At 35.7% G+C, this 18,914-nt stretch overlaps 1 protein-coding gene across 6 annotated transcripts in view; it reads right to left on the reverse strand.

The window, feature by feature from the left end:
* The window catches only part of KIAA0825 (KIAA0825 ortholog), a 445,920-nt gene that overhangs the window by 327,318 nt on the left and 99,688 nt on the right, over positions 1-18,914 (reverse strand). For all 6 annotated transcript variants that reach the window (XM_049867904.1, XM_049867915.1, XM_049867914.1 and 3 more), the window contains exon 6: positions 6,217-6,378. In XM_049867904.1, coding sequence (XP_049723861.1) covers positions 6,217-6,378 — 162 coding nt within the window. The remainder of the gene's footprint in view (positions 1-6,216; positions 6,379-18,914) is intronic.

Below are 18,914 nucleotides of genomic sequence, written 5' to 3' on the forward strand. Positions count from 1 at the left end.
TTCTGTTCTGATATCGAAGTTAGTTTCAACATTCTTGTACAGAAAGTATACTAAAGAGGTAAGAATTTCCATTTGGTAGGCAATAACAACAGCTTTTTGGGAAACGTTATCAGACATTATCTATTCTGAAGAAAAGTTTCCTCAACTCAGTGTTTCTTAATCATTTTGGATTTGTGAACACTTGTGAGACCTTGGTTAAAGTGATAGAACACTCCATATAAAAATGCACAATATGACCATATGGCACACACACACACACACACATTATTGGGAATTCCCAGACCTTCTTGTAAAGCTCATTCATGAATCCCAAGGGCCCATGGACTTCAGTTTCTTACGACACATCAAGGTGCAAAGAAGGTTTGAGACTGAAATAATGCTGTATCATTCAACCTGAAATACTTTCTCTATGGCTTATATTTTATGTCTTTTTAAGAAGATGGTGTTATAAATAAGGACCAATTCTAACACTGAAATAAATTTAAGATTAATCAAAATTTTAAAGAATTTAAAAGAATTACTTTTAAATTAAAGAATTACTATGAAATCATGAGCCTATAAGAATACAAAATATTTTTCTAAAAGTTCTGTGTAGAGAAGACTTTTCAGGACACGAAACACAAAAGTCGTAAAAAAAAAAAAAAAAATCCTCCATAACAAAAATACCATTAACAGTCAGAAGAGAAATGACAAACTGATTTGGCAATCTCTCCCAAAATGTCTGTACCTTTTCACTTGGCAATTTCATGTTAGAAATTTGCCCTCCAGATATATTTGTGCACATATAAGACATAGTTCAAAGAAATTTGCTATATCAGTGTTTGTGATAGCAAATGAGTAGGATTAAGAAAAAAAAAAAAAACCCTCTGAATATCTACCAATGAGTAGCTAGTCAAATTATGGTACGTGCACTCAATGGAAAACTCTTCAGTTGCTAGACAGAATGAGGTTTTCTGAATAGTTAAGTAAAAAAGAACAGCTGCATAGTATGACAACATTTTGTGTTTTTTTTTAACATAGGAATATATATGGAATAGATTGCCTCTGGAAAGGGAAACTAGGCAACTGGAGTGGAAAAAAGCTTAATTTTCATCATATACTCCTATGTCTTGTTCAAACATTTTTTTACCACTGTTTGAAAAAAATAATAAAGATCAAGTTGCTAATGGCACGGAGGAGAAACACTTGAATTTCTAATCTGTTTACTTTTCTGCAGATAGCTCATAAAACTAGCTAATTTAAAAGCCATTCACTTTGGAAAAAATAACATCAGTTTTAAGTATAAACTCTGATCTGTTTCTGAAAATAAGTATCCGCCATTGTGTAGCCATAGTTTAAGACTTATGAAAAATGTTAATTATATTTATCCTTTCATACCCAAGTACATTATGTTTATTCATTCAAAGTAACGTGCTTAGATGTTTACGCAAACCATCTGCCTATTTTGAAGAGGAGTAAGACAAAAAGATAAGCTTTCCAAAGCTGCTTTTGTTGGTGAGCAATTCTATAGTAAGATAGAAAATGAATGTCAAGCAAATATGATACCCTTTAAAATACCCCCCAAATTTAAATATTTTAAATTTAACCCTATATAGACAAGTAAAAAGGGCCATTTTTAGGCAGGACTAATAAATAACAATGAATCCAGATTAAGAAGATAACTCATGGCTTTAACGAGTTTGTTTGGAATTCAAAATGGTGAATTTAAAAATTCAGCATTGTAGACTTTTAAGAGCTCTATGAACATTTCGAAAATTATTTCACATATGTAAAATTATATTGAAAATGCTATATATTTATAAGCACTGTGTAGATAAAGTAGCCCATTTTTGGCTCATTGCTCTAAAATATAGTTATCGCATACAATCAACCCTGATTTCTTTAAGAGCATGCCTGGATTAAGAAGCCTAGAAGAGTGCAGAGGGTCACAGGAACGTCAGCTGCTGAATGGCTTTCCCCCACAGAGTTCTCTGTGGTTCATTTTGTACTTCTGGCTAGTTTCCACACTGTGCTTTCTTTCATAGAGAGTAGAGGTTGGCAGTACTTCCCTGTGACATCCACTTTCACACCCAAATTGGTCTTCATAGGTTCCCATTGTGTGCACTACAAAGCAACTTGCCTTGTTGGCAGCTCTAAGTGGGAACTACATGTCTTTCTTTTCTTCACTGTTCTTTTCTCGCTCACGAGCAACCTCCCACCAAAAGCTGAATCTGTAGAAGAGACTACATCCAAGAGATAATACTATGAAAAAGTATGAAGAGAAGCCCAGGTGGCCACCTTGCAAATTTCCAATGTGGAAGCCTTCGACCTCTCTGCCCAAGAAACAGCTAAAGTCCTAGTGTAATGAGCTTTACAAACCCTAGGAGCCTCTTTACCTTAACTACATACGCCTCCCTAATACAATCCCTTAACCATCTAGCTAAGAAACTCTTAGAAGCCATTTGACCCCTCTTAGGACCCCCTAAGAGTACAAACAATCTTTCAGAAGATCTGAAATCTTTGATTCTTCTGAGACAAACCCTAAGTGTTCTTCTTACATTCAATTGAAGCAGCCATTGCTCTTTGTCATTGCTGGGGCTAAAGGAAAATGAAGGCCAAGAAACCTCCTGGTTTAGATAAATCTCAGATGCCACCTTTGGAAAAATTGAGGAACTGCCCAAAGAACAACTTTATTCTGAAGGAGCATTAGAAATGCCCCGTAAATCAAACCTGAGGCCAATCCATGAGATAGGATCACCTAAAAGAAATAAAGCATCATAAAAGTAAATAATATCCTATCATTTTCAAAAATGACAAAAACAGAAAACCATTAAATCATGACCAAACAAAAGCAAATAAATATAATGACCAAATGGCTTTTCTTCCTCAGAAAATATTTCTTGTGTTTCTACAAATTCTACTACCCCATATTCAAATTACTAAGAGAACAGCCAGTTTGGCTAAGTCTACAATATAGTAGTACACATCAAAATAAAAAGTAAAATATTCAGTTAATCATCTAGATATTTTCTCTATGCAATGTTAAACACCTGGATATTTTTAAAACATCTGGACAATAAAAAAAATTCACTTTTCATCAGATTGTTTGGGTTACATAGAGATAGTAGGCAACTCTTTCCAAGATCTTTATTAGCAAAATATGCTCCAATCAAAAGAAACACACAGGAAACCAAATGACTCAATCTCTTCTTTTCCTATCTCTCTCCCATGCAAGATTTCTAAACAAAAGAATAACTACCAGTAATACCCAATAGTTAACTTATGATACACTTGGTTTCTTTAATCACCCTTTTCAAGAAATCTTTCTCCTTCTGATTTAAGAAACCAATGCTTTTGATAAGAATTGATTAACTTGGCTACACTAAATAAGACATTTACTTTTTCTTGATATTTTCTTTAGAATCATTCTTCTCAGGGAGCCATTGATATAAAGTCATGTCAGATTAAATCAATCATGGCTTTGTTACAAAAAAATATTAATTACTACAATGAAGAACACACATATCACAATGAGATCTGCTACTACTCAGAGATTTCCTACGCCTGCCCTTCAAAATTCCTTCCACATACTATTCTTGATAATCAACAAAGATGCTTATACAGTACGCGACTATCAAAGCGTACTATAAAGCGATAATCAACAAAGATGTTTATATAGTACGCTATTACAAAGTTGCTTTTATCTGCCATACTGCTGACAGGATGACAACAGCCAAATTTGGGATAAGGCAGTATTTTGTGTTATAATCATATATTTATTCTGTTGATTTTATTCAAGAATGGTAACTATTGGTCCCAAATATAATGTGTTTGCAAGTCTCAACATTGCTTTATCTTAGTATAATGGAGTTGAACTAGTTTTTTTCTCATGTTTCCTGAAATCAGTAAGTGAAATCTTTGCTTTTTATTGGCCATTTCAGCTTTATATCTTTACAATGCCTCTCCAACATAATTCTAGTTTTGAATTTATGCTGCTCTTAAGAAGAACAAATTCCCCAGAATTGATCTAATTTCCCAAGGGCCTGGCCAAAGACCAATCTAAGATGATTCCAGAACGGATTGTTGTAATTAGGTGCCTTCGAGTCATTTCTGACTCAATAGTGACCCTATGTAGAACAGAAGGGAACACTGCCCAGTCTTGTGCCATTCTCACAATCATTGCTATATTTGAGCCCATTGTTGCAGCCACTGCGTCAATCCATTTCATTGAAAGTCTTCCTCTTTTTTGCTCACCCTCTACTTTACCAAGCATAACGGCCTTGTCCAGAGACTGGTCCCTCCTGATAACATGTCCAAATTACGTGAGACAAAGTCTCACCATCCTTGATTCTAATGAGCATTCTGGCTGTACTTCTTCTAAGACAAATTTGTTCGTTCTTTTGGCAGCCCATGGTATATTTAATATGCTTCACCAACACCATAATTCGAAGGAGTCAATTATTCTTCGTTCTTCCTTACTCATTGTCCAGCTTTCACGTGCATATGAGATGACTGAAAATACTATGGCTTGGGTCAGGCTCACATTAGTCTTCAAAGTGATATCTCTGCTTTTTAATACTTTCAAGAGGTCTTTTGCAGCAGTTTCGCCCAGTGCAATAGGTTGTTTGATTTCCTGACTGCTGCTTCCATGGGCTCAGAATGGGTAGGGCCTTAGGTGTTTTGGGATTCATTCTGTTTCTTGATCCACACCTCAGATCCACTAAAGATGTTGATAAGGAATGCCAAACCTTAGTCAGTCATGATGAATGAGTACCAGCAACAAATATCAACCAGCACATGAATCCAAAATTAGGATGGCATATTTCTCTATTCAAATCTCTCTTTGATCCATTCAGTTCCATCCAGAAGATGCTCTAGTACTCACATTGTCTTCTAATTAAATCTAATTTCTTATTCTGTCTTTTTCTATTCTTATCATGTCTTATATTACTTTGCCACTGGCTTGTTTGCCAGTTTCAGACATCTATAATTCACCTCCACTTTCCTTCAACTCATCTCCAAATCTGCAAAAATGGTACTACATTATATACCTTACACTGTAATAATGCTACTTAAATCTAACATGGAACATAGAAAGTTCGTAAGTTGGACTTAACATAAAACAAACTCCAACTCTATAACATTTCTAAGATTAATGACACAGACAACGTAAACAATTACAAGAGTGAACAGATTAAACTAAATGCAATTCCTTACTAAGATGTCAGGTTTGGGGGCTGAAATTTTCAGATTGATTGTTAATCACTTGCTTCCGACACTCAGTTTTACAGATATAGCTACTCTCTATATTATTCTCCTTAGAATGACATATGGCATCATGTACAGTAGGAAACTTTGTACATTTTATTCTAATAAAGATGAAAATCTTTACGAATACAGATATGGCAACAGAGAACTATCTTAGCCATTGCGCCTTTGATTTTTACTTTTCATGTCAGATGAAAATTATTTTAACACATGACACAGATTTCTTTAAAGGGGTTTTGTTAAGATTACTAAACTTAAAACAATAAAAAACTAACAAGTTTAGTTAGTTTTTTATTGTTTTAAGTTTAGTAATCTTCACTAACTTAACAAGTTTAGTTAGTTTTTTATTGTTTTAAGTTTAGTAATCCTAACAAAACTCCTTTAAAGAAATCTGTATCATTTGTTAATAGATTATAATTATAACTACTATTATAACAACTCACATTTATTGAGTGTTTATGATATGCTAGACATTCTTTTATGTATTTTACACACACTAACTCATTAAATCCTCAACCATACATAACTTTATTGGAATCTGAAGAGTTTAATTCTGAAGGAAAACAAAGCAAAAATCAATCTATTTCTACACCATCATTTTGATGATGAGAAAACAGAGATCTGAGAGGAAATATTTTGCTGAAGCAAGAGAGTAGCTTCTAGAATATGCAGTCTGAATGTTTTTTTTCATAAGGCCAGGCTGTTTCTTTTTTTTTAAAAAAAAAAAAGTCTGATTTTAGCTAAAGACAATTATCCAGAATTGACTTAAGATGTTTTGTCACTTTGAATTATAGAGGTTGCCACATATGAAGGATGAAAATACAATCCATGGTATGTATTACGCTTAAAGTTTATTTAACAATTCCATCATTTGTTTTTTTCCAAGTAAAGATATAGATTCAAAGTGGCAGGAAGCAAAACTTGAGAGAAATTGTAGATTTTAACAAATTTAAAAAAAGAACATATTACCTGAAGTATTCCTAGGCATCTTGAGTGATAAAAACATTTCTTCAAACAATTCTTGAACATTTTTTTCTAGCTTCAAAAGGGAGTTTATGAGCTGTGATAAGAATATGAGCTCGTATAAGGAGAGAGAGAAGTTTCTTCCTTTCTGTGGGCACTCAGGAGCAACTGAAAAGAGAAGACCGATACAGTTGTACATCTTACTTGTTCTCTCAGTAAATACTAGAACAATCTATGTGATTCCATAAACCATTACAACTAACGAGATCCTCTATAATTAAACCAAGTTTGTTCCTAAAGAAACCCATATAAAATCTCCTGAGAGTCTTTTCTTCTGGGAAGTGGAGATAAGTATTCTGTTTGATGCAAAAATGACAATTAAATAGATTGATTCTCAGAGTTACAGACAAGAATGTAATTTGTTGCTGTAAAATCACATTTTATACAATTCCATTTTTTTTTTAAGTCTAGCATAACTTGAATCTAATCACAAGGAAACACCAGATAAACCCAAATTGAGGACATTCTATAAAATAACTCTTAAAAGTGTCATGGCAAGAAACTCAAAAGTGAGTAAATGTTCTAGTCTAAAGGAGTCTAAAAAGACATGACAACTGAAATCAATACATGGTCAGCTATAATGGACATTATTAGGGTAATTTGGTGAGATATGGAAAAGGTCTACAATCCAATTCTATCATTCTAAGTTTATTTCCTTGTTTAGATAACTGTACTATGGTTATGTAAGAGAATGTCTTTGTTTCTGGAAATATACGTTGGCGCATATATGGATAAATGTCTGCAACCAACTCGCAAATAGTTTGGAAATATATCTACATTTACATAGATAGAGAGATAGAGAAACCTGGATAGCAAATGTGGTAAAATGTTAACATTTGGGAAATCTGAATGCGAAGGAAATTTCAAGATTCTTCATGTTCTTGCAACTCTTTAAGTCTGAAATTAAAACGAACAGTTAAAAGAAAAAACAACCAGATAAAAGATATGTCTTCAAGACTTTGGAAAGGTTTCTACATTATTAAAAGAAAGCAAATTAATTTAGCTGTTGGATCTAGGCTATGTAAGTCAATGAATCATGAATTCAAAAATAGCTTCTATCTAATTCTCGTATCTATTGTTTGTGTAAGAATCTTACAACTTAAATAAGCAAGGGTTGATTTTCCTTCTTACAATTATGCTACTAGTCAAATTACACCACCATTTAACATGATTTAAAAAAACCATATTCTTAAGGGTATGGAGAATAATTGATTAATTACTACTTATTTGTTGTTTTCATTTTAGATTGACACTACCAAATGGCAGTTTTGACCACATTTTCAAGGATTTGAAGAATTCTTCCTTTGTTAATGCTACTTCTTAAAACATGTATTTAAAGAAGTGTCTTCAGGCTTAATTATAAATTGGAGACTTTGTAAACTGTTACAAAATAAGCTTGAAGTGCCTTTAGAGTCAAAATGCTATGCAAGCAAGTTAGAAATTCTGTGGGTTTGGTGGTTCCAGACGAAAAAAGATTACCTTGATCACATGGATTTGGAAGGAAGGTTCCATAAATGTGTAACCCATTTTACTTCAGTGAAACCTTTAAAATGTTGGCATCAAAACTTGTAGCCATATGATAGAGTCACTGAGGATCAAAAGGGTCATGGTATTTTTCCAGATACTATAAGAAAGACCTGTGTCTCTCTTAAACTGTGGAATTTAACCCTCTTCTTAAATAGGAAAAAAGGCTTTAAAAAATCACAAGTACCTACAAAAACTCTATGTCATCTCTAAATTCACATTATACCCATATACATTAAAACCTATCACTAAATAGCTCCTTTCACGTCTACCATTCTACCATAGGCATGCCAGAGAACACATTCATAGAAGCATCACATATAACTAAGGTTTTGTCAGAAAAATCATGCCCCCAAAATGAAAAGAAGAAATAATAACTATATTATGTTTCACTTAGTCATTACTTGATTCCCATTTGGCCTGTTTTATTTCTTTTAAGTTTTGCTCAGTAGATGAGGGGTAGGTTAAGTTTTTAAACCATAAAGTACATTCCTTTTGGACCTAAAATATTTATACACTAAGTTTTCAAAGACTTTAAGAATCCTTCCTAATTCTACTCCATAGTTTGGCTAGAAAATAAACATATTTAAGAAATCTTTACGTGGCTCAATTCTTTTAAGAGTTAAAATACTATAACCTAAGAGTGTTACTTGTTTAAAAGTTATGTAGGTCCAAAGATTCTACATAAAGAGATCTTACCTTCATGATCTGGATTTAGAAGGACCTTATATTCCAGAGGAAACACTGATGGTATAGTAGTGCTAACCAAAAGGTCGGCAGTTCAAACCTACCAGGTGCTCCTTGGAAACTCTATGGGACAGTTTACTCTGTCCTATAGGGTCACTATGAGTCAAAATGACTTGACAGCAATGGGTTTGGTTTTTGGTATATTCCAGAAATGTAACAAGATTGAAAAATAAATGCATTCGAATTCAATAAGCCTTTATAATTTAATAATAAAATAAAAGAGGACAGAAGAATATGTATGATAAGTCTAATCATCTTTGCCCCAAAGAAGAAATGATTATGGTACAGGGCCATTAATTAGTAGTCTTTATTTTCTAACAGTATTAGCTCACCCAAGTGTTCACCCAAGGGGTATTAATTGGTGAAGTTTTTTAATTTACAGGGAAAAATAATTCTGTGTTTAGTTCATTTTGTGAAAAGCCAATTAAAACCAAGTTAAACACAAAGGATAGAAGTAGCATTTCCTAAACCTATTTGATTTATTTTTCTCACAATATCTCACGGGACTAGTATTTCAATCATCATAGCTTAGCTCATGATTTCTATCTGTGTAAGCATTTTTTTTTTAGTAAGCATACCTTAAGGCCCTTGTGGCACAGTGGTTAAGCGTTTGGCTGCTAACTGTAAAGGTCAGCAGTTCAAATCCATCAGCTGCTCCTTGGAAACCCTATGGAGTAGCTCTACTCTATCCTATCCTATAGGGTTACTGAGTTGGAATTGACTTGATGGCAATGTTTTTTGTTTTTTGTTTTTTTTTAACATATATCTGTTTTTCTATTCTTTAGACTCTTCACCGTTAACTATAAGTAAATCTCTTTCCCTTTTTTTTTTAGGATTATTTATGTTTGCTTCTCTATTTAAAAAAAAAAAAAAAAAACTTGCCATTGAGTAGATTCCGACTCGTAGTGACCTGATAAGACAGGGTAGAACTATCCCAGAGGGTTTCCAAGGAACAGCTGGCGGATTCAAACTGCTGAGCTTTTGGTTGGCAGTCAAAGCTTTTAACCACTGTGCCACCAAGTGGACACAATTACTTAGAGAGTTCTCCTTCCCCCTGTAAGCCAGTCTGGCCTTTATTCTTCCAGGCCCTGATTATTTAGCACTAGAGAACTGTCTTGCTCAAAATAAGTCTTGGACATGCATGTTTACACACAAGCAACTGTGTTTGGTTTCCCACAATATTAAACAGTAATCTTAGGAACTAACTCCCTCTATTGGAAACCCTGGTGGCGTAGTAGTTAAGAACTAAAGCTGCTAACCAAGAGATCTGCAGTTCGAATCCACCAGGGGCTCCTTGGAAACTCTATGGGGCAATTCTACTCTATCCTATAGGGTTGCTATGAGTCAGAATCAACTTGACAGCAGTAGGTTTGATTTGGTTTTGGTTAACTCCCTCTACTACCTAATAGAACAGAACATGATCTTAAATCATGGTTGTTCAGTCATTGTTATAAAGTATCTGAAGAATGATAATTATAATGATGCTAATATAGGATGACATCTTTTGTTTCTCAGAACTACTAATTCCTCCTAAAGCCCAGTAATATTTTAAAGAAAAAAAAATTAAACTTCCATTTAGAGGACGACTTCATTTAATTTAGCATCAACTGGCAAGTAGTGAGTTCATATAAATATTTACTAGATAATCGAGCTTTTTCCTCTCTATACAATTTTAATGAAAAATTATTTAAAATGCCATATATAATTCTCTGCTTTCCTATTATACAGAGTACTTAGAACATGCTTTAAATTTTTCTTGATGACAGAGTTATGATCAAACTTACTTATTTCTGTGCTGCACTCAGGGACTAATGTTTGTCCCTCTGTTAAAGGACATTTCTCACATTGATAATCTTTTGAAAAGGGGTTCTATAATCAAATAAATAAACAAAACAAACAAACCCATTGCCATAGGGTCAATTCTGACTCATAGCAACCCTACAGGACAGAGCAGAACTGCCCCATAGGGTTTCCAAGGAGCAGCTGGTAGATTTGAACCACTGGCCTTTTGGTTAGCAGCCATAGCTCCTAACCACTCTGCCACTAGGGCCCCATAAGCAAATAGGCTTGGGAAATACTACGTATTAAATCCTCCTTAAAGTGATTCACAATAAAAACTAGCATATTAAAGTTTCTATTTACTTCTATAATTAAAAAAAATTTTTTTTAAACTTAATGTTTCTCAAACTTTTTTTTGACAAAGGACCACCAGTTGACCAACACATCTATTCATTTCTGGGATTTTTATTGAAAACAATTGTTTGGTGGACACTACTTGGATTACTGTACGACTTGAATACTTACACCTGCAATTTTTCCTTCCATTGTTAAACCTTTAGCTGTGGGTCTTGTTGCTGATGATGTGACTAATTTTACTAGTATTCTCTTCTACTTATAATCTGTTGCTCCTAATATCATCATGGTATTTTGCAGAAAGTTGTAGACCCTCTCTTTGGAAAAATCCCTGTAGTCACGGTCTCAGAGTTAAAGAACCCTCTGAAGTCCAGCCACAGCTTGGTTAAGGCAAGAAGGGCTAGTAGTTTTGTGTTGTTAAAACTGCCAAGTCCTTGGTTATCTCCAGGCCTAATAAATCAGCATCTCTGTGGGGTGAGGCTCAAATCTGCCTTTTAAGCAAGTGCACAAGGTAGGTTTCCGCACACTAAAATCTGAGACCTCTGCCTGAAGGGTCCAGGAACTGTAGTTAAAAACCTTCGTGGTTGAAAATCACTCTCCAGAAATTAGGAAATCTGGATTTTAGTCTTAGCATGTCAACCAAAAAGACATTATTGTATAAAACATCAGGACTTAAAAAAAACTATCCACTTTCTCCATGGCCAAGAAATTTATGATTTTTTTTTTCCTGGAAGAAGTATGGAACATCTGTAGAAAATGTGTCAGAGTATACCCTACATGTTTTCCTTGAGCAAAAGAAGAACTACTCTTGAAAAAAAAAGAATAGTTGTAGTTCTTTAGGAATATTCATCACAAGTGTAAAATGATTTCCATGAAGCCAAAGACTATGTCCATCTTATTCATCATAGTACCCTAGTACCCAGCATAATGTCTTACACAAAGTAAAAACCCAGTGCCATCAAAATGCTGGTTAAATAAATAAATGAATAAAATCCAATGAGTACTAGAAATAGCTCTGTTTGGTCCAAAACAAAGAAAGATTTTATACCTAATCCTAAAATGCATTCTTCAAAGCAAGTATTTATAGAGGAAAACCTATAAATGAATGAATGAATATTTATAGTATTCCATAAATAGCCTTTGTGGTATTCTGTTTGACAAAACAGATTTGGAGGTTATTTCTAAAACGGAAAATATACACAGGTATTCATAGAACTGTTGCTCTAAAATAAAAACATAAATAAAGTCACTCTGTATATATATATATATATATACACACAAACACATAAATATATAGACACATATTCATAAATATATATGCACATACACACATACATATATACACACATATTCATATGTATAAACTATACACATTAAGACTTTTTCATCTAGTGACTAATAGTTAAAATATTAATCCCATTCTCTTGTAGCAAAATTAAGACATTAAAAAAAAATCTAGAGGTACATTAGGGCTCCTTACATTTGATACACAACAAAGCAGCACTTGGAATAAATATCAAAGTCCAGCTAAATCAGGCAAACTATAAAAATACGAGTAGTGGCTGAAAGCACACATATTATTTTCCAAAACCATTAGCAACAGAATTCTTGTCAGTAATAGCATTAAGATGCGGGAGAAAATGAGACGCTAGAAAATCAGATAATCTGAAGCTGGTGGGTCAGAATAATAGGATAAAAGGAACACAGTTTAGTTTTCCCAAGAAAAACGAATATTAGCCACCCTATTATTGACTGTAAATGGATCCATTTTCAGTGAGGAGGTATTCTCGGTGCCACTAGACAAGTGATGTAAAAAGAGGTGCCACACAAAAGCTACTGAAAGTCCTATTATTCCAGATGAAATTCATGACATAATCCAAATGGAATACATTTGTTCCAGTAAAGAAAACTTTTTAACAATATTATAATACGAAGTCAGCAGGGACTGCATAGGAAACAAATAACAAGCAGTACTTTTCCCAATAACTAGGTCATTCGCTGACAAAGGTGGGATGCTTTGGAGCACACTAAGTGGTATACCAGCGCCCTGAAGGAGCCCTGGGCCTCCTTGAGTGCCTGCCCCCAAAGGAGAAAGAACAGAATGCAAACACCATGTTGCTGAGTGTTTAAAGAATCTTCTTTGTCCTGTAAGCCTAAAAAGTAGCTGGAAAACCACAGAGAACTTGCAGTCATTGTTTTTTGTCCTGTATACTAAGAAGAAAGTGAAGCTGTTTTTTCCCCCTTTTCCAACATTATTTTGTAACTTTTACTTCCTTTTCAAATTTATATGATTAGGAAAACATTTAAGGGCAAACTAAGACAGGGAATATTTTCACTGTAGTTTTCAAAATTGAGTGTGGTATTTCTAATCTCTTTTGAGGAGGCCTTCCCATGTACCACCCAAAGCAGACAGGGTAAAACTTGAAAATAAATTGAGAAAATATACGAGTTAATAAATGATTAAAAAATAAGGTGGCTATTCATGAAGTTGAATGAAAATGCACCCTGACAGAAGTTGAATATGTGGGAATTTAGGTAAGTGTGAGGAGTTCTCTTATGTGGCGAGAAAATGGAGAGAGGAACTGGGCAAGCTGATTCTCACAAAGGTGTATGAATCTGAATGTTAACATTCAATTCTTAGAAGCTGGAAATTAGTCTCCTCCCTCTCTACTTTCCCTACCTCTGGTTCCCCCACTCCCCCATGTTTTATTAGGTTGCAAATTCCTATTTATAGTACTGTTACCTGAAGCACAAGAGGCAGTATGCAGAGTGGTCCCAGCTGGCCTAAGTTCAAATCCTTACCCCGCTCCCTAATAGCTGTGTGACTTAGCCTCTGCGTGTCTCAATAGTATGTGAAGTTTAACTGAGTTAAAACGTTAGAACTGTACCTGGGAGGTAGTAAACCAGTTAGTTGCCACTGAGTTGATTCTGACTCATGGTAACCCCATGTGTTTCAGAGTAGAACTGTGCATAGGGTTTTCAATGACTGTGACCTTTCGGAAGCAGATCACTAGGCTTTTCCTCTGAGGCATTTCATTAGTACTTAGTGCTCAACTGTTTGTACCACCCAGGGTCTCCAGGAGGTAGTGAGTACTCTATAAATGTTAGATATTATTAACATTTCCTCTGAGAATCTTGCCTTTTGATCCCAGGCCAGCTTAGGCTCCTATTCTCCATGTTCCTTTCCATTTTACCTCACACTTATCTTAATTATAGCAATTACCCTGGTTGGGCAGTGGTTAAAGCCATTACCTAACTGAAAGGCTGGAGGTTTAAAACCCCAGTGGCTCCTGGGGAGGAAAATGTGGCAGTCTGCTTCCCTAGAGATTCATAGCCTTGGAAACTGCATGGGGTCGCTATGAGTTGGAATCAACTCAACGACAGTGGGGGTTTATGTCACATTGTAATTGTTAGTTTGGGAGTTGTCTCCTGAAATTAAGCTTCTTAAAAGCAAACATTGTTTCTTCCCATTATTCATCATAGCACCTATATGAATGATTTCAGAATGATATATATTGGTGTCAGAGACAAAAACAAATGCTTTTAAATAATTTTATCTGGCCTTTTCCCCAGCATGAACATAATTTAATATTAATTACTTGTATACTAATTTTAAGAGAAAATATTTTTGAGAGAAAGAACCATAGACATAATATTGGAGAATTGTTTCACTATATACTATTTTAACTGTTATTTATTGTTACTTAATGGACTCCATCGCTGAACTTACTGATACAGATCAAAGACTGCAGCCTTCAGTATGAATTATACCTCAACATAAAGAAAACAAAATCCTTACAATTGTACCAATAAGCAAAATTATGATGAATGGAGAAAATATTGAAGTTATCAAGGATCTCACTTTATTTGTATCCACAATTAACATCCACTGCAGCAGCAACCAAGAAATCAAACAACATATTGCATTGGGCAGATCTGCTGCAAAAGACCTCTTTAAACTCTTAAAAAAGCAAAGACGTCACTTTGAGGACTAAGGTGCATCTGATCCAAGCCATGGTATTTTCAATCGTCTCACATGCATGCAAAAGCTGTACAATGAATAAAAAATACTGAAGATGAACTGATGCCTTTGAATTATGGTATTGGACAAGGATATACCATGGATTGCCAGAAGAATGAACAAATCTGTCTCAGAAGAAATACAGCCAGAATTCTCCTTAGAAAGAAGGATCGCGAGACTTCAGCTTACGTCGTTTGAACGTGTTATCAACAGGGACCATTCCCTGGGGAAAGATATCATGCTTGGTTAAGTAGAGGGTCAGCAAAAAAGAGGAAGACCCTCAATGAGAAGGATTGACACAGTGGCTGCAACAATGGACTCCAACACGGCAGTGATTTTTGAGGATGGCACAGGACTGGGCAGTGTTTTGTTCTGTTGTAAATAGAGTCACTATGATTGGAACTGACTTGATGGCACCTAACAGCAACAACATATCTGAAATTAAACATTCATTAAGTTAAATGGCAGCCCCACTCTAAGACGTTCCACTGCAATTTTGGCATGTCAACCCTTCAAAAAAACTGGTTCTTAACCGTTTTGTGTGTGTGCATGTGGTCATAATTCTTTTTAGATGAATATAAGCTATGCACTTATGATGATAGAAACAGTGCTCGACACATAATTATAGAAGGTTTCCAGATCCTTTGAGGCCCTAGGGTTCTATTCGTTGTCTGGTTAAGACCCTTTACCTTGGTCTGTCTAACTTCATTAGAAATAGATACCTACAGGTCTCCCTCTCACTAAACTGTAGCTCCTAGCAGCTTCTACTTTCCTTTACAAGCATAATAGCTCCAGTCTAGCTTCTACATCAAAATCTCTTCATCATTCTTCACATGCAGTTCTATTTGATGTAACTAAAATGTCTCAAAACATTTACATACTCTCTTGCCTGCTCCAACTCAGGCCCTGTGTAAGTTGATGGGAATATACTGAGAAATAAGTCATGACCTTACCCTTTTAGGAGCTTAAACAAACACAGGTTGGTACAAAGCAATGTGACAGCCTCTTTGAAAGTGGTATATGACCTCCAAAATATTCTATTAAAGGAGATTGAATTGCTAGGACATGAATTTTCTACACCTTTGTTATCTGTTTGGAAACCCTGGTGGTGTAGTGGTTAAGTGCTGTGGCTGCTAACCAAAGGGTCGGCAGTTCAGATCCACCAGGCACTCCTTGGAAACTCTAGGGGGCAGTTCTACCCTGTCCTATAGGGTCACTATGAGTTGGACTCGACTCGACGGCAAGAGGTTTGGTTTTTGGTTGTTATCTGATTGTTCTCAGCCAAAGACAGTTATACTAAATTTTGCAGGATCAGTAATGGCGATTTCAAGAGAGACAGATGTATGGACAGAGAGAATGACAGGTTTGGAATAAATCCTCCCAAACCACCAAAGGCCCCCACATGACAGAGAGGCTTGCTTTGCCTTTGGAGGGACCCAAAGGGCAAATATTCCCTCACTTCACATACCAAGAGAAACTTAAGTGGATGAAAAAGGATGGAGACAGAGCAATCCTGAAGCCATTCTTCTGGGTCAAAAAGAAAAACTGAAAAAAGAAACTGCTTCTATTATTACCCTTTCATGGTTCCCAGGCCAGCAGTGGCTCCACTGGATGGTACCTAAACTTACTGCTAAATGATAACAGGATTCTCCCACACTCCGTTCCATCATCGCTGGCAAAAGCTGTCAGTATTACATTAACAAAGGATCTGACTTCTCACTTATTTGCCAAGGATACAATACTGTTGTCCCTCTCTTATTTTCTATCTCCTTATTTTCGTTTTGTTTTGTTGACTGAGAACATGAGACAGAATATCTCACTCCTGATGTGACCACATTTAGGCCACGTTAGTTAAAGATGCTAATCATAGAATTGCTTACATATGAAGTCAGTGAAAACTGAGAACTGTAGCCAGGGCAAATGTCTGAATTTTTCTCAGTTGACTTTTGCTTTATGCTGGTTTAACTCCCAGTTAAAAACACATAGATATGCTAACACTTTCAGTGAACATCCTAATAAGAAGTCATCTCTTGGGCAGTGAAATGGGTTTTAAATTCTAAGTACTGTATGCTAATGACACATTGTTAATGAAATATCTTCCTAATATCCCTTTCTTGGTCTCAAATTTTGCTAGGGTTTGGTTAATTATATCTCTTATCGTATATGTTATTTTCTGTTATTGTGACCAAAACTTAACCTAAAGAAAAAACTTAAAAGTTAACAATTCATTTTTGCTATAGTTGAAGGTTATATTTGAGAATTGATATTTCATTTTTAAAGGAATATGCCATGACAGAGATGTTACATTATCAGCTCTTAATATAGCATGTTAGAAATTAATTAAAAAAATTTAGCACCGGAATAAAAATAATGCCATCATCAAAAAGATAAAGTTAAAATACCTGCTGTGTGTGCTTCTTAATATACTTTCTAACTGAATCATAGCTTTTCAAAAGAGACTTAAGGTTTTTCTTCTTTTATACTAAAGAATAAAGAGTAAGATTCCCGTCACACTTTTTTATCACGTAGGCAAATTACAATGCCTATAGCCATGTGATAACAGCAATCCCGTGTACCTACCCAGAACCTGTAATAAGCTCATTATTCCAACAGGGAGTAAGGCAGGCCTTAGAGTTAGGGAAGCCATTTCTCAGGTGTGATGGCACCTTGTAGAGTATATTTTAGAGTTAATTTTACCTTTTTAGCTGCCTTCTTCATCTAAGAAATAGTTTTTTCAGCCATAAAGGTGAAGTCATATATCCTTCAAACTTCAAATACGACTTTGGAGCACCTTAGAGGCAAATTTCATCTTTTATGCTGTTTTCCCTCACTAAGGCCTATGATCTACAAAATCATCTTTCTCTCTTTAACTGTTTAAGTTCAGGCAAAAAGAAATGTGTGGCATTCATTACATATGATACATTCTGTGCCAAGAAAAGTCACTGTGTGAAACACTAATTGAACAAAATATCGGGAGTTTATTGTCATCCTGTTTTGATATAAATGGTCAATATTGGGCTCTACTGTTTTGTTATGTCTGTTTCATGCGGACTTTTTTTAATTGAAAGAATAAATAAATACATGTACAACTAAGCAATTATACCTAGTTTTTCTTTTTGAGTATATAAATATATAATAAACACGGCTTAAACCAAAGATCCAAACCTGTTGCCATGGAGTCAATTCTGACCCATATCTTAGATCTACCTAGTTTTTATATTACAACAGTGTGGTGCGATGGGTTGTTCTTATTATGTCCTTTCTGGCCCTGGGTTTTTTAATTTTCCCAAAATGAATGGTTGGACCACATTTGCGCAAGGGATTGGTTGGTTTACTATTCACATAAGAGGCTTGCAGGGATTGGTCAATCTACTACCACCGTAAAAAAAAAAAAATTTTTTTTTTTTTGGACTGGTCAGTTTACAATCCATCAAAGGTTTACAAAAGCCCTGCCCTGAAATTGACAAGGAGATTTCCTATATTAGTGGCTAATCTCACAGGGGTGTTGGGGGCTTCCTAATTGATGAGAGTCAGGAGAGGAGCATATCCTTGGGACACAGAGCCCCGTGCTGAGAAGGGCTGTAATACAGGTCAAGGGCTATAACACTGAGCGATAACACTGAAGGCAGAGAAAAATGGTGGCAAGCGCAGCAGAGCTGAGCAGGAGAGACACAGCAGCAGCAGCGCAAGCAGCGGGACGGGCAGACAGTGGCACTGAGTGAGTCAGCCTAGAGAGCAGAGCTGAGCTTCACCGGGGAGGAGGTCACCCACAGAGCAAAGCTGGGCACCTCTGGGCAGGAGATCACCAGTGGAGCAGACTTGGGCATACACCATACAGGAGTTTCCCATAAAAGTTTTGCCTTGAGAGCTGTTGTCATGCAGGCCTAACCCTGGTACTGGCCCAGGGTTGTCCCAAAGCTGCTGGTTGCAAGCTGGACCAGCAAGCAGAGGGGGCAAGAGCCAGCCAAGGAAAGCTAGGGAGACAGAAAGATGGAAAGAGAGAACGAACAGAGCCATGCCACGCCTGACAACACACCTGCTGAGAGTGAGAGACACCAGCTGAGACCAGATCTATGGCATGTCTACCCAGTGACACAGAAATGGACATGGGTAATTTGAGAAGGGTAAACGGGTCCCCTTTTAGACATAAATGGATTCCTCCCCTATGATGCTAAGCAGCATGCTCTTAAAGGTGGAGGGAATCAGTTCACCTCAAATA

The sequence above is a fragment of the Elephas maximus genome, chromosome 2, assembly GCF_024166365.1.
Source record: "Elephas maximus indicus isolate mEleMax1 chromosome 2, mEleMax1 primary haplotype, whole genome shotgun sequence".
In the NCBI taxonomy this organism is placed as follows: Eukaryota; Metazoa; Chordata; class Mammalia; order Proboscidea; family Elephantidae; genus Elephas; species Elephas maximus.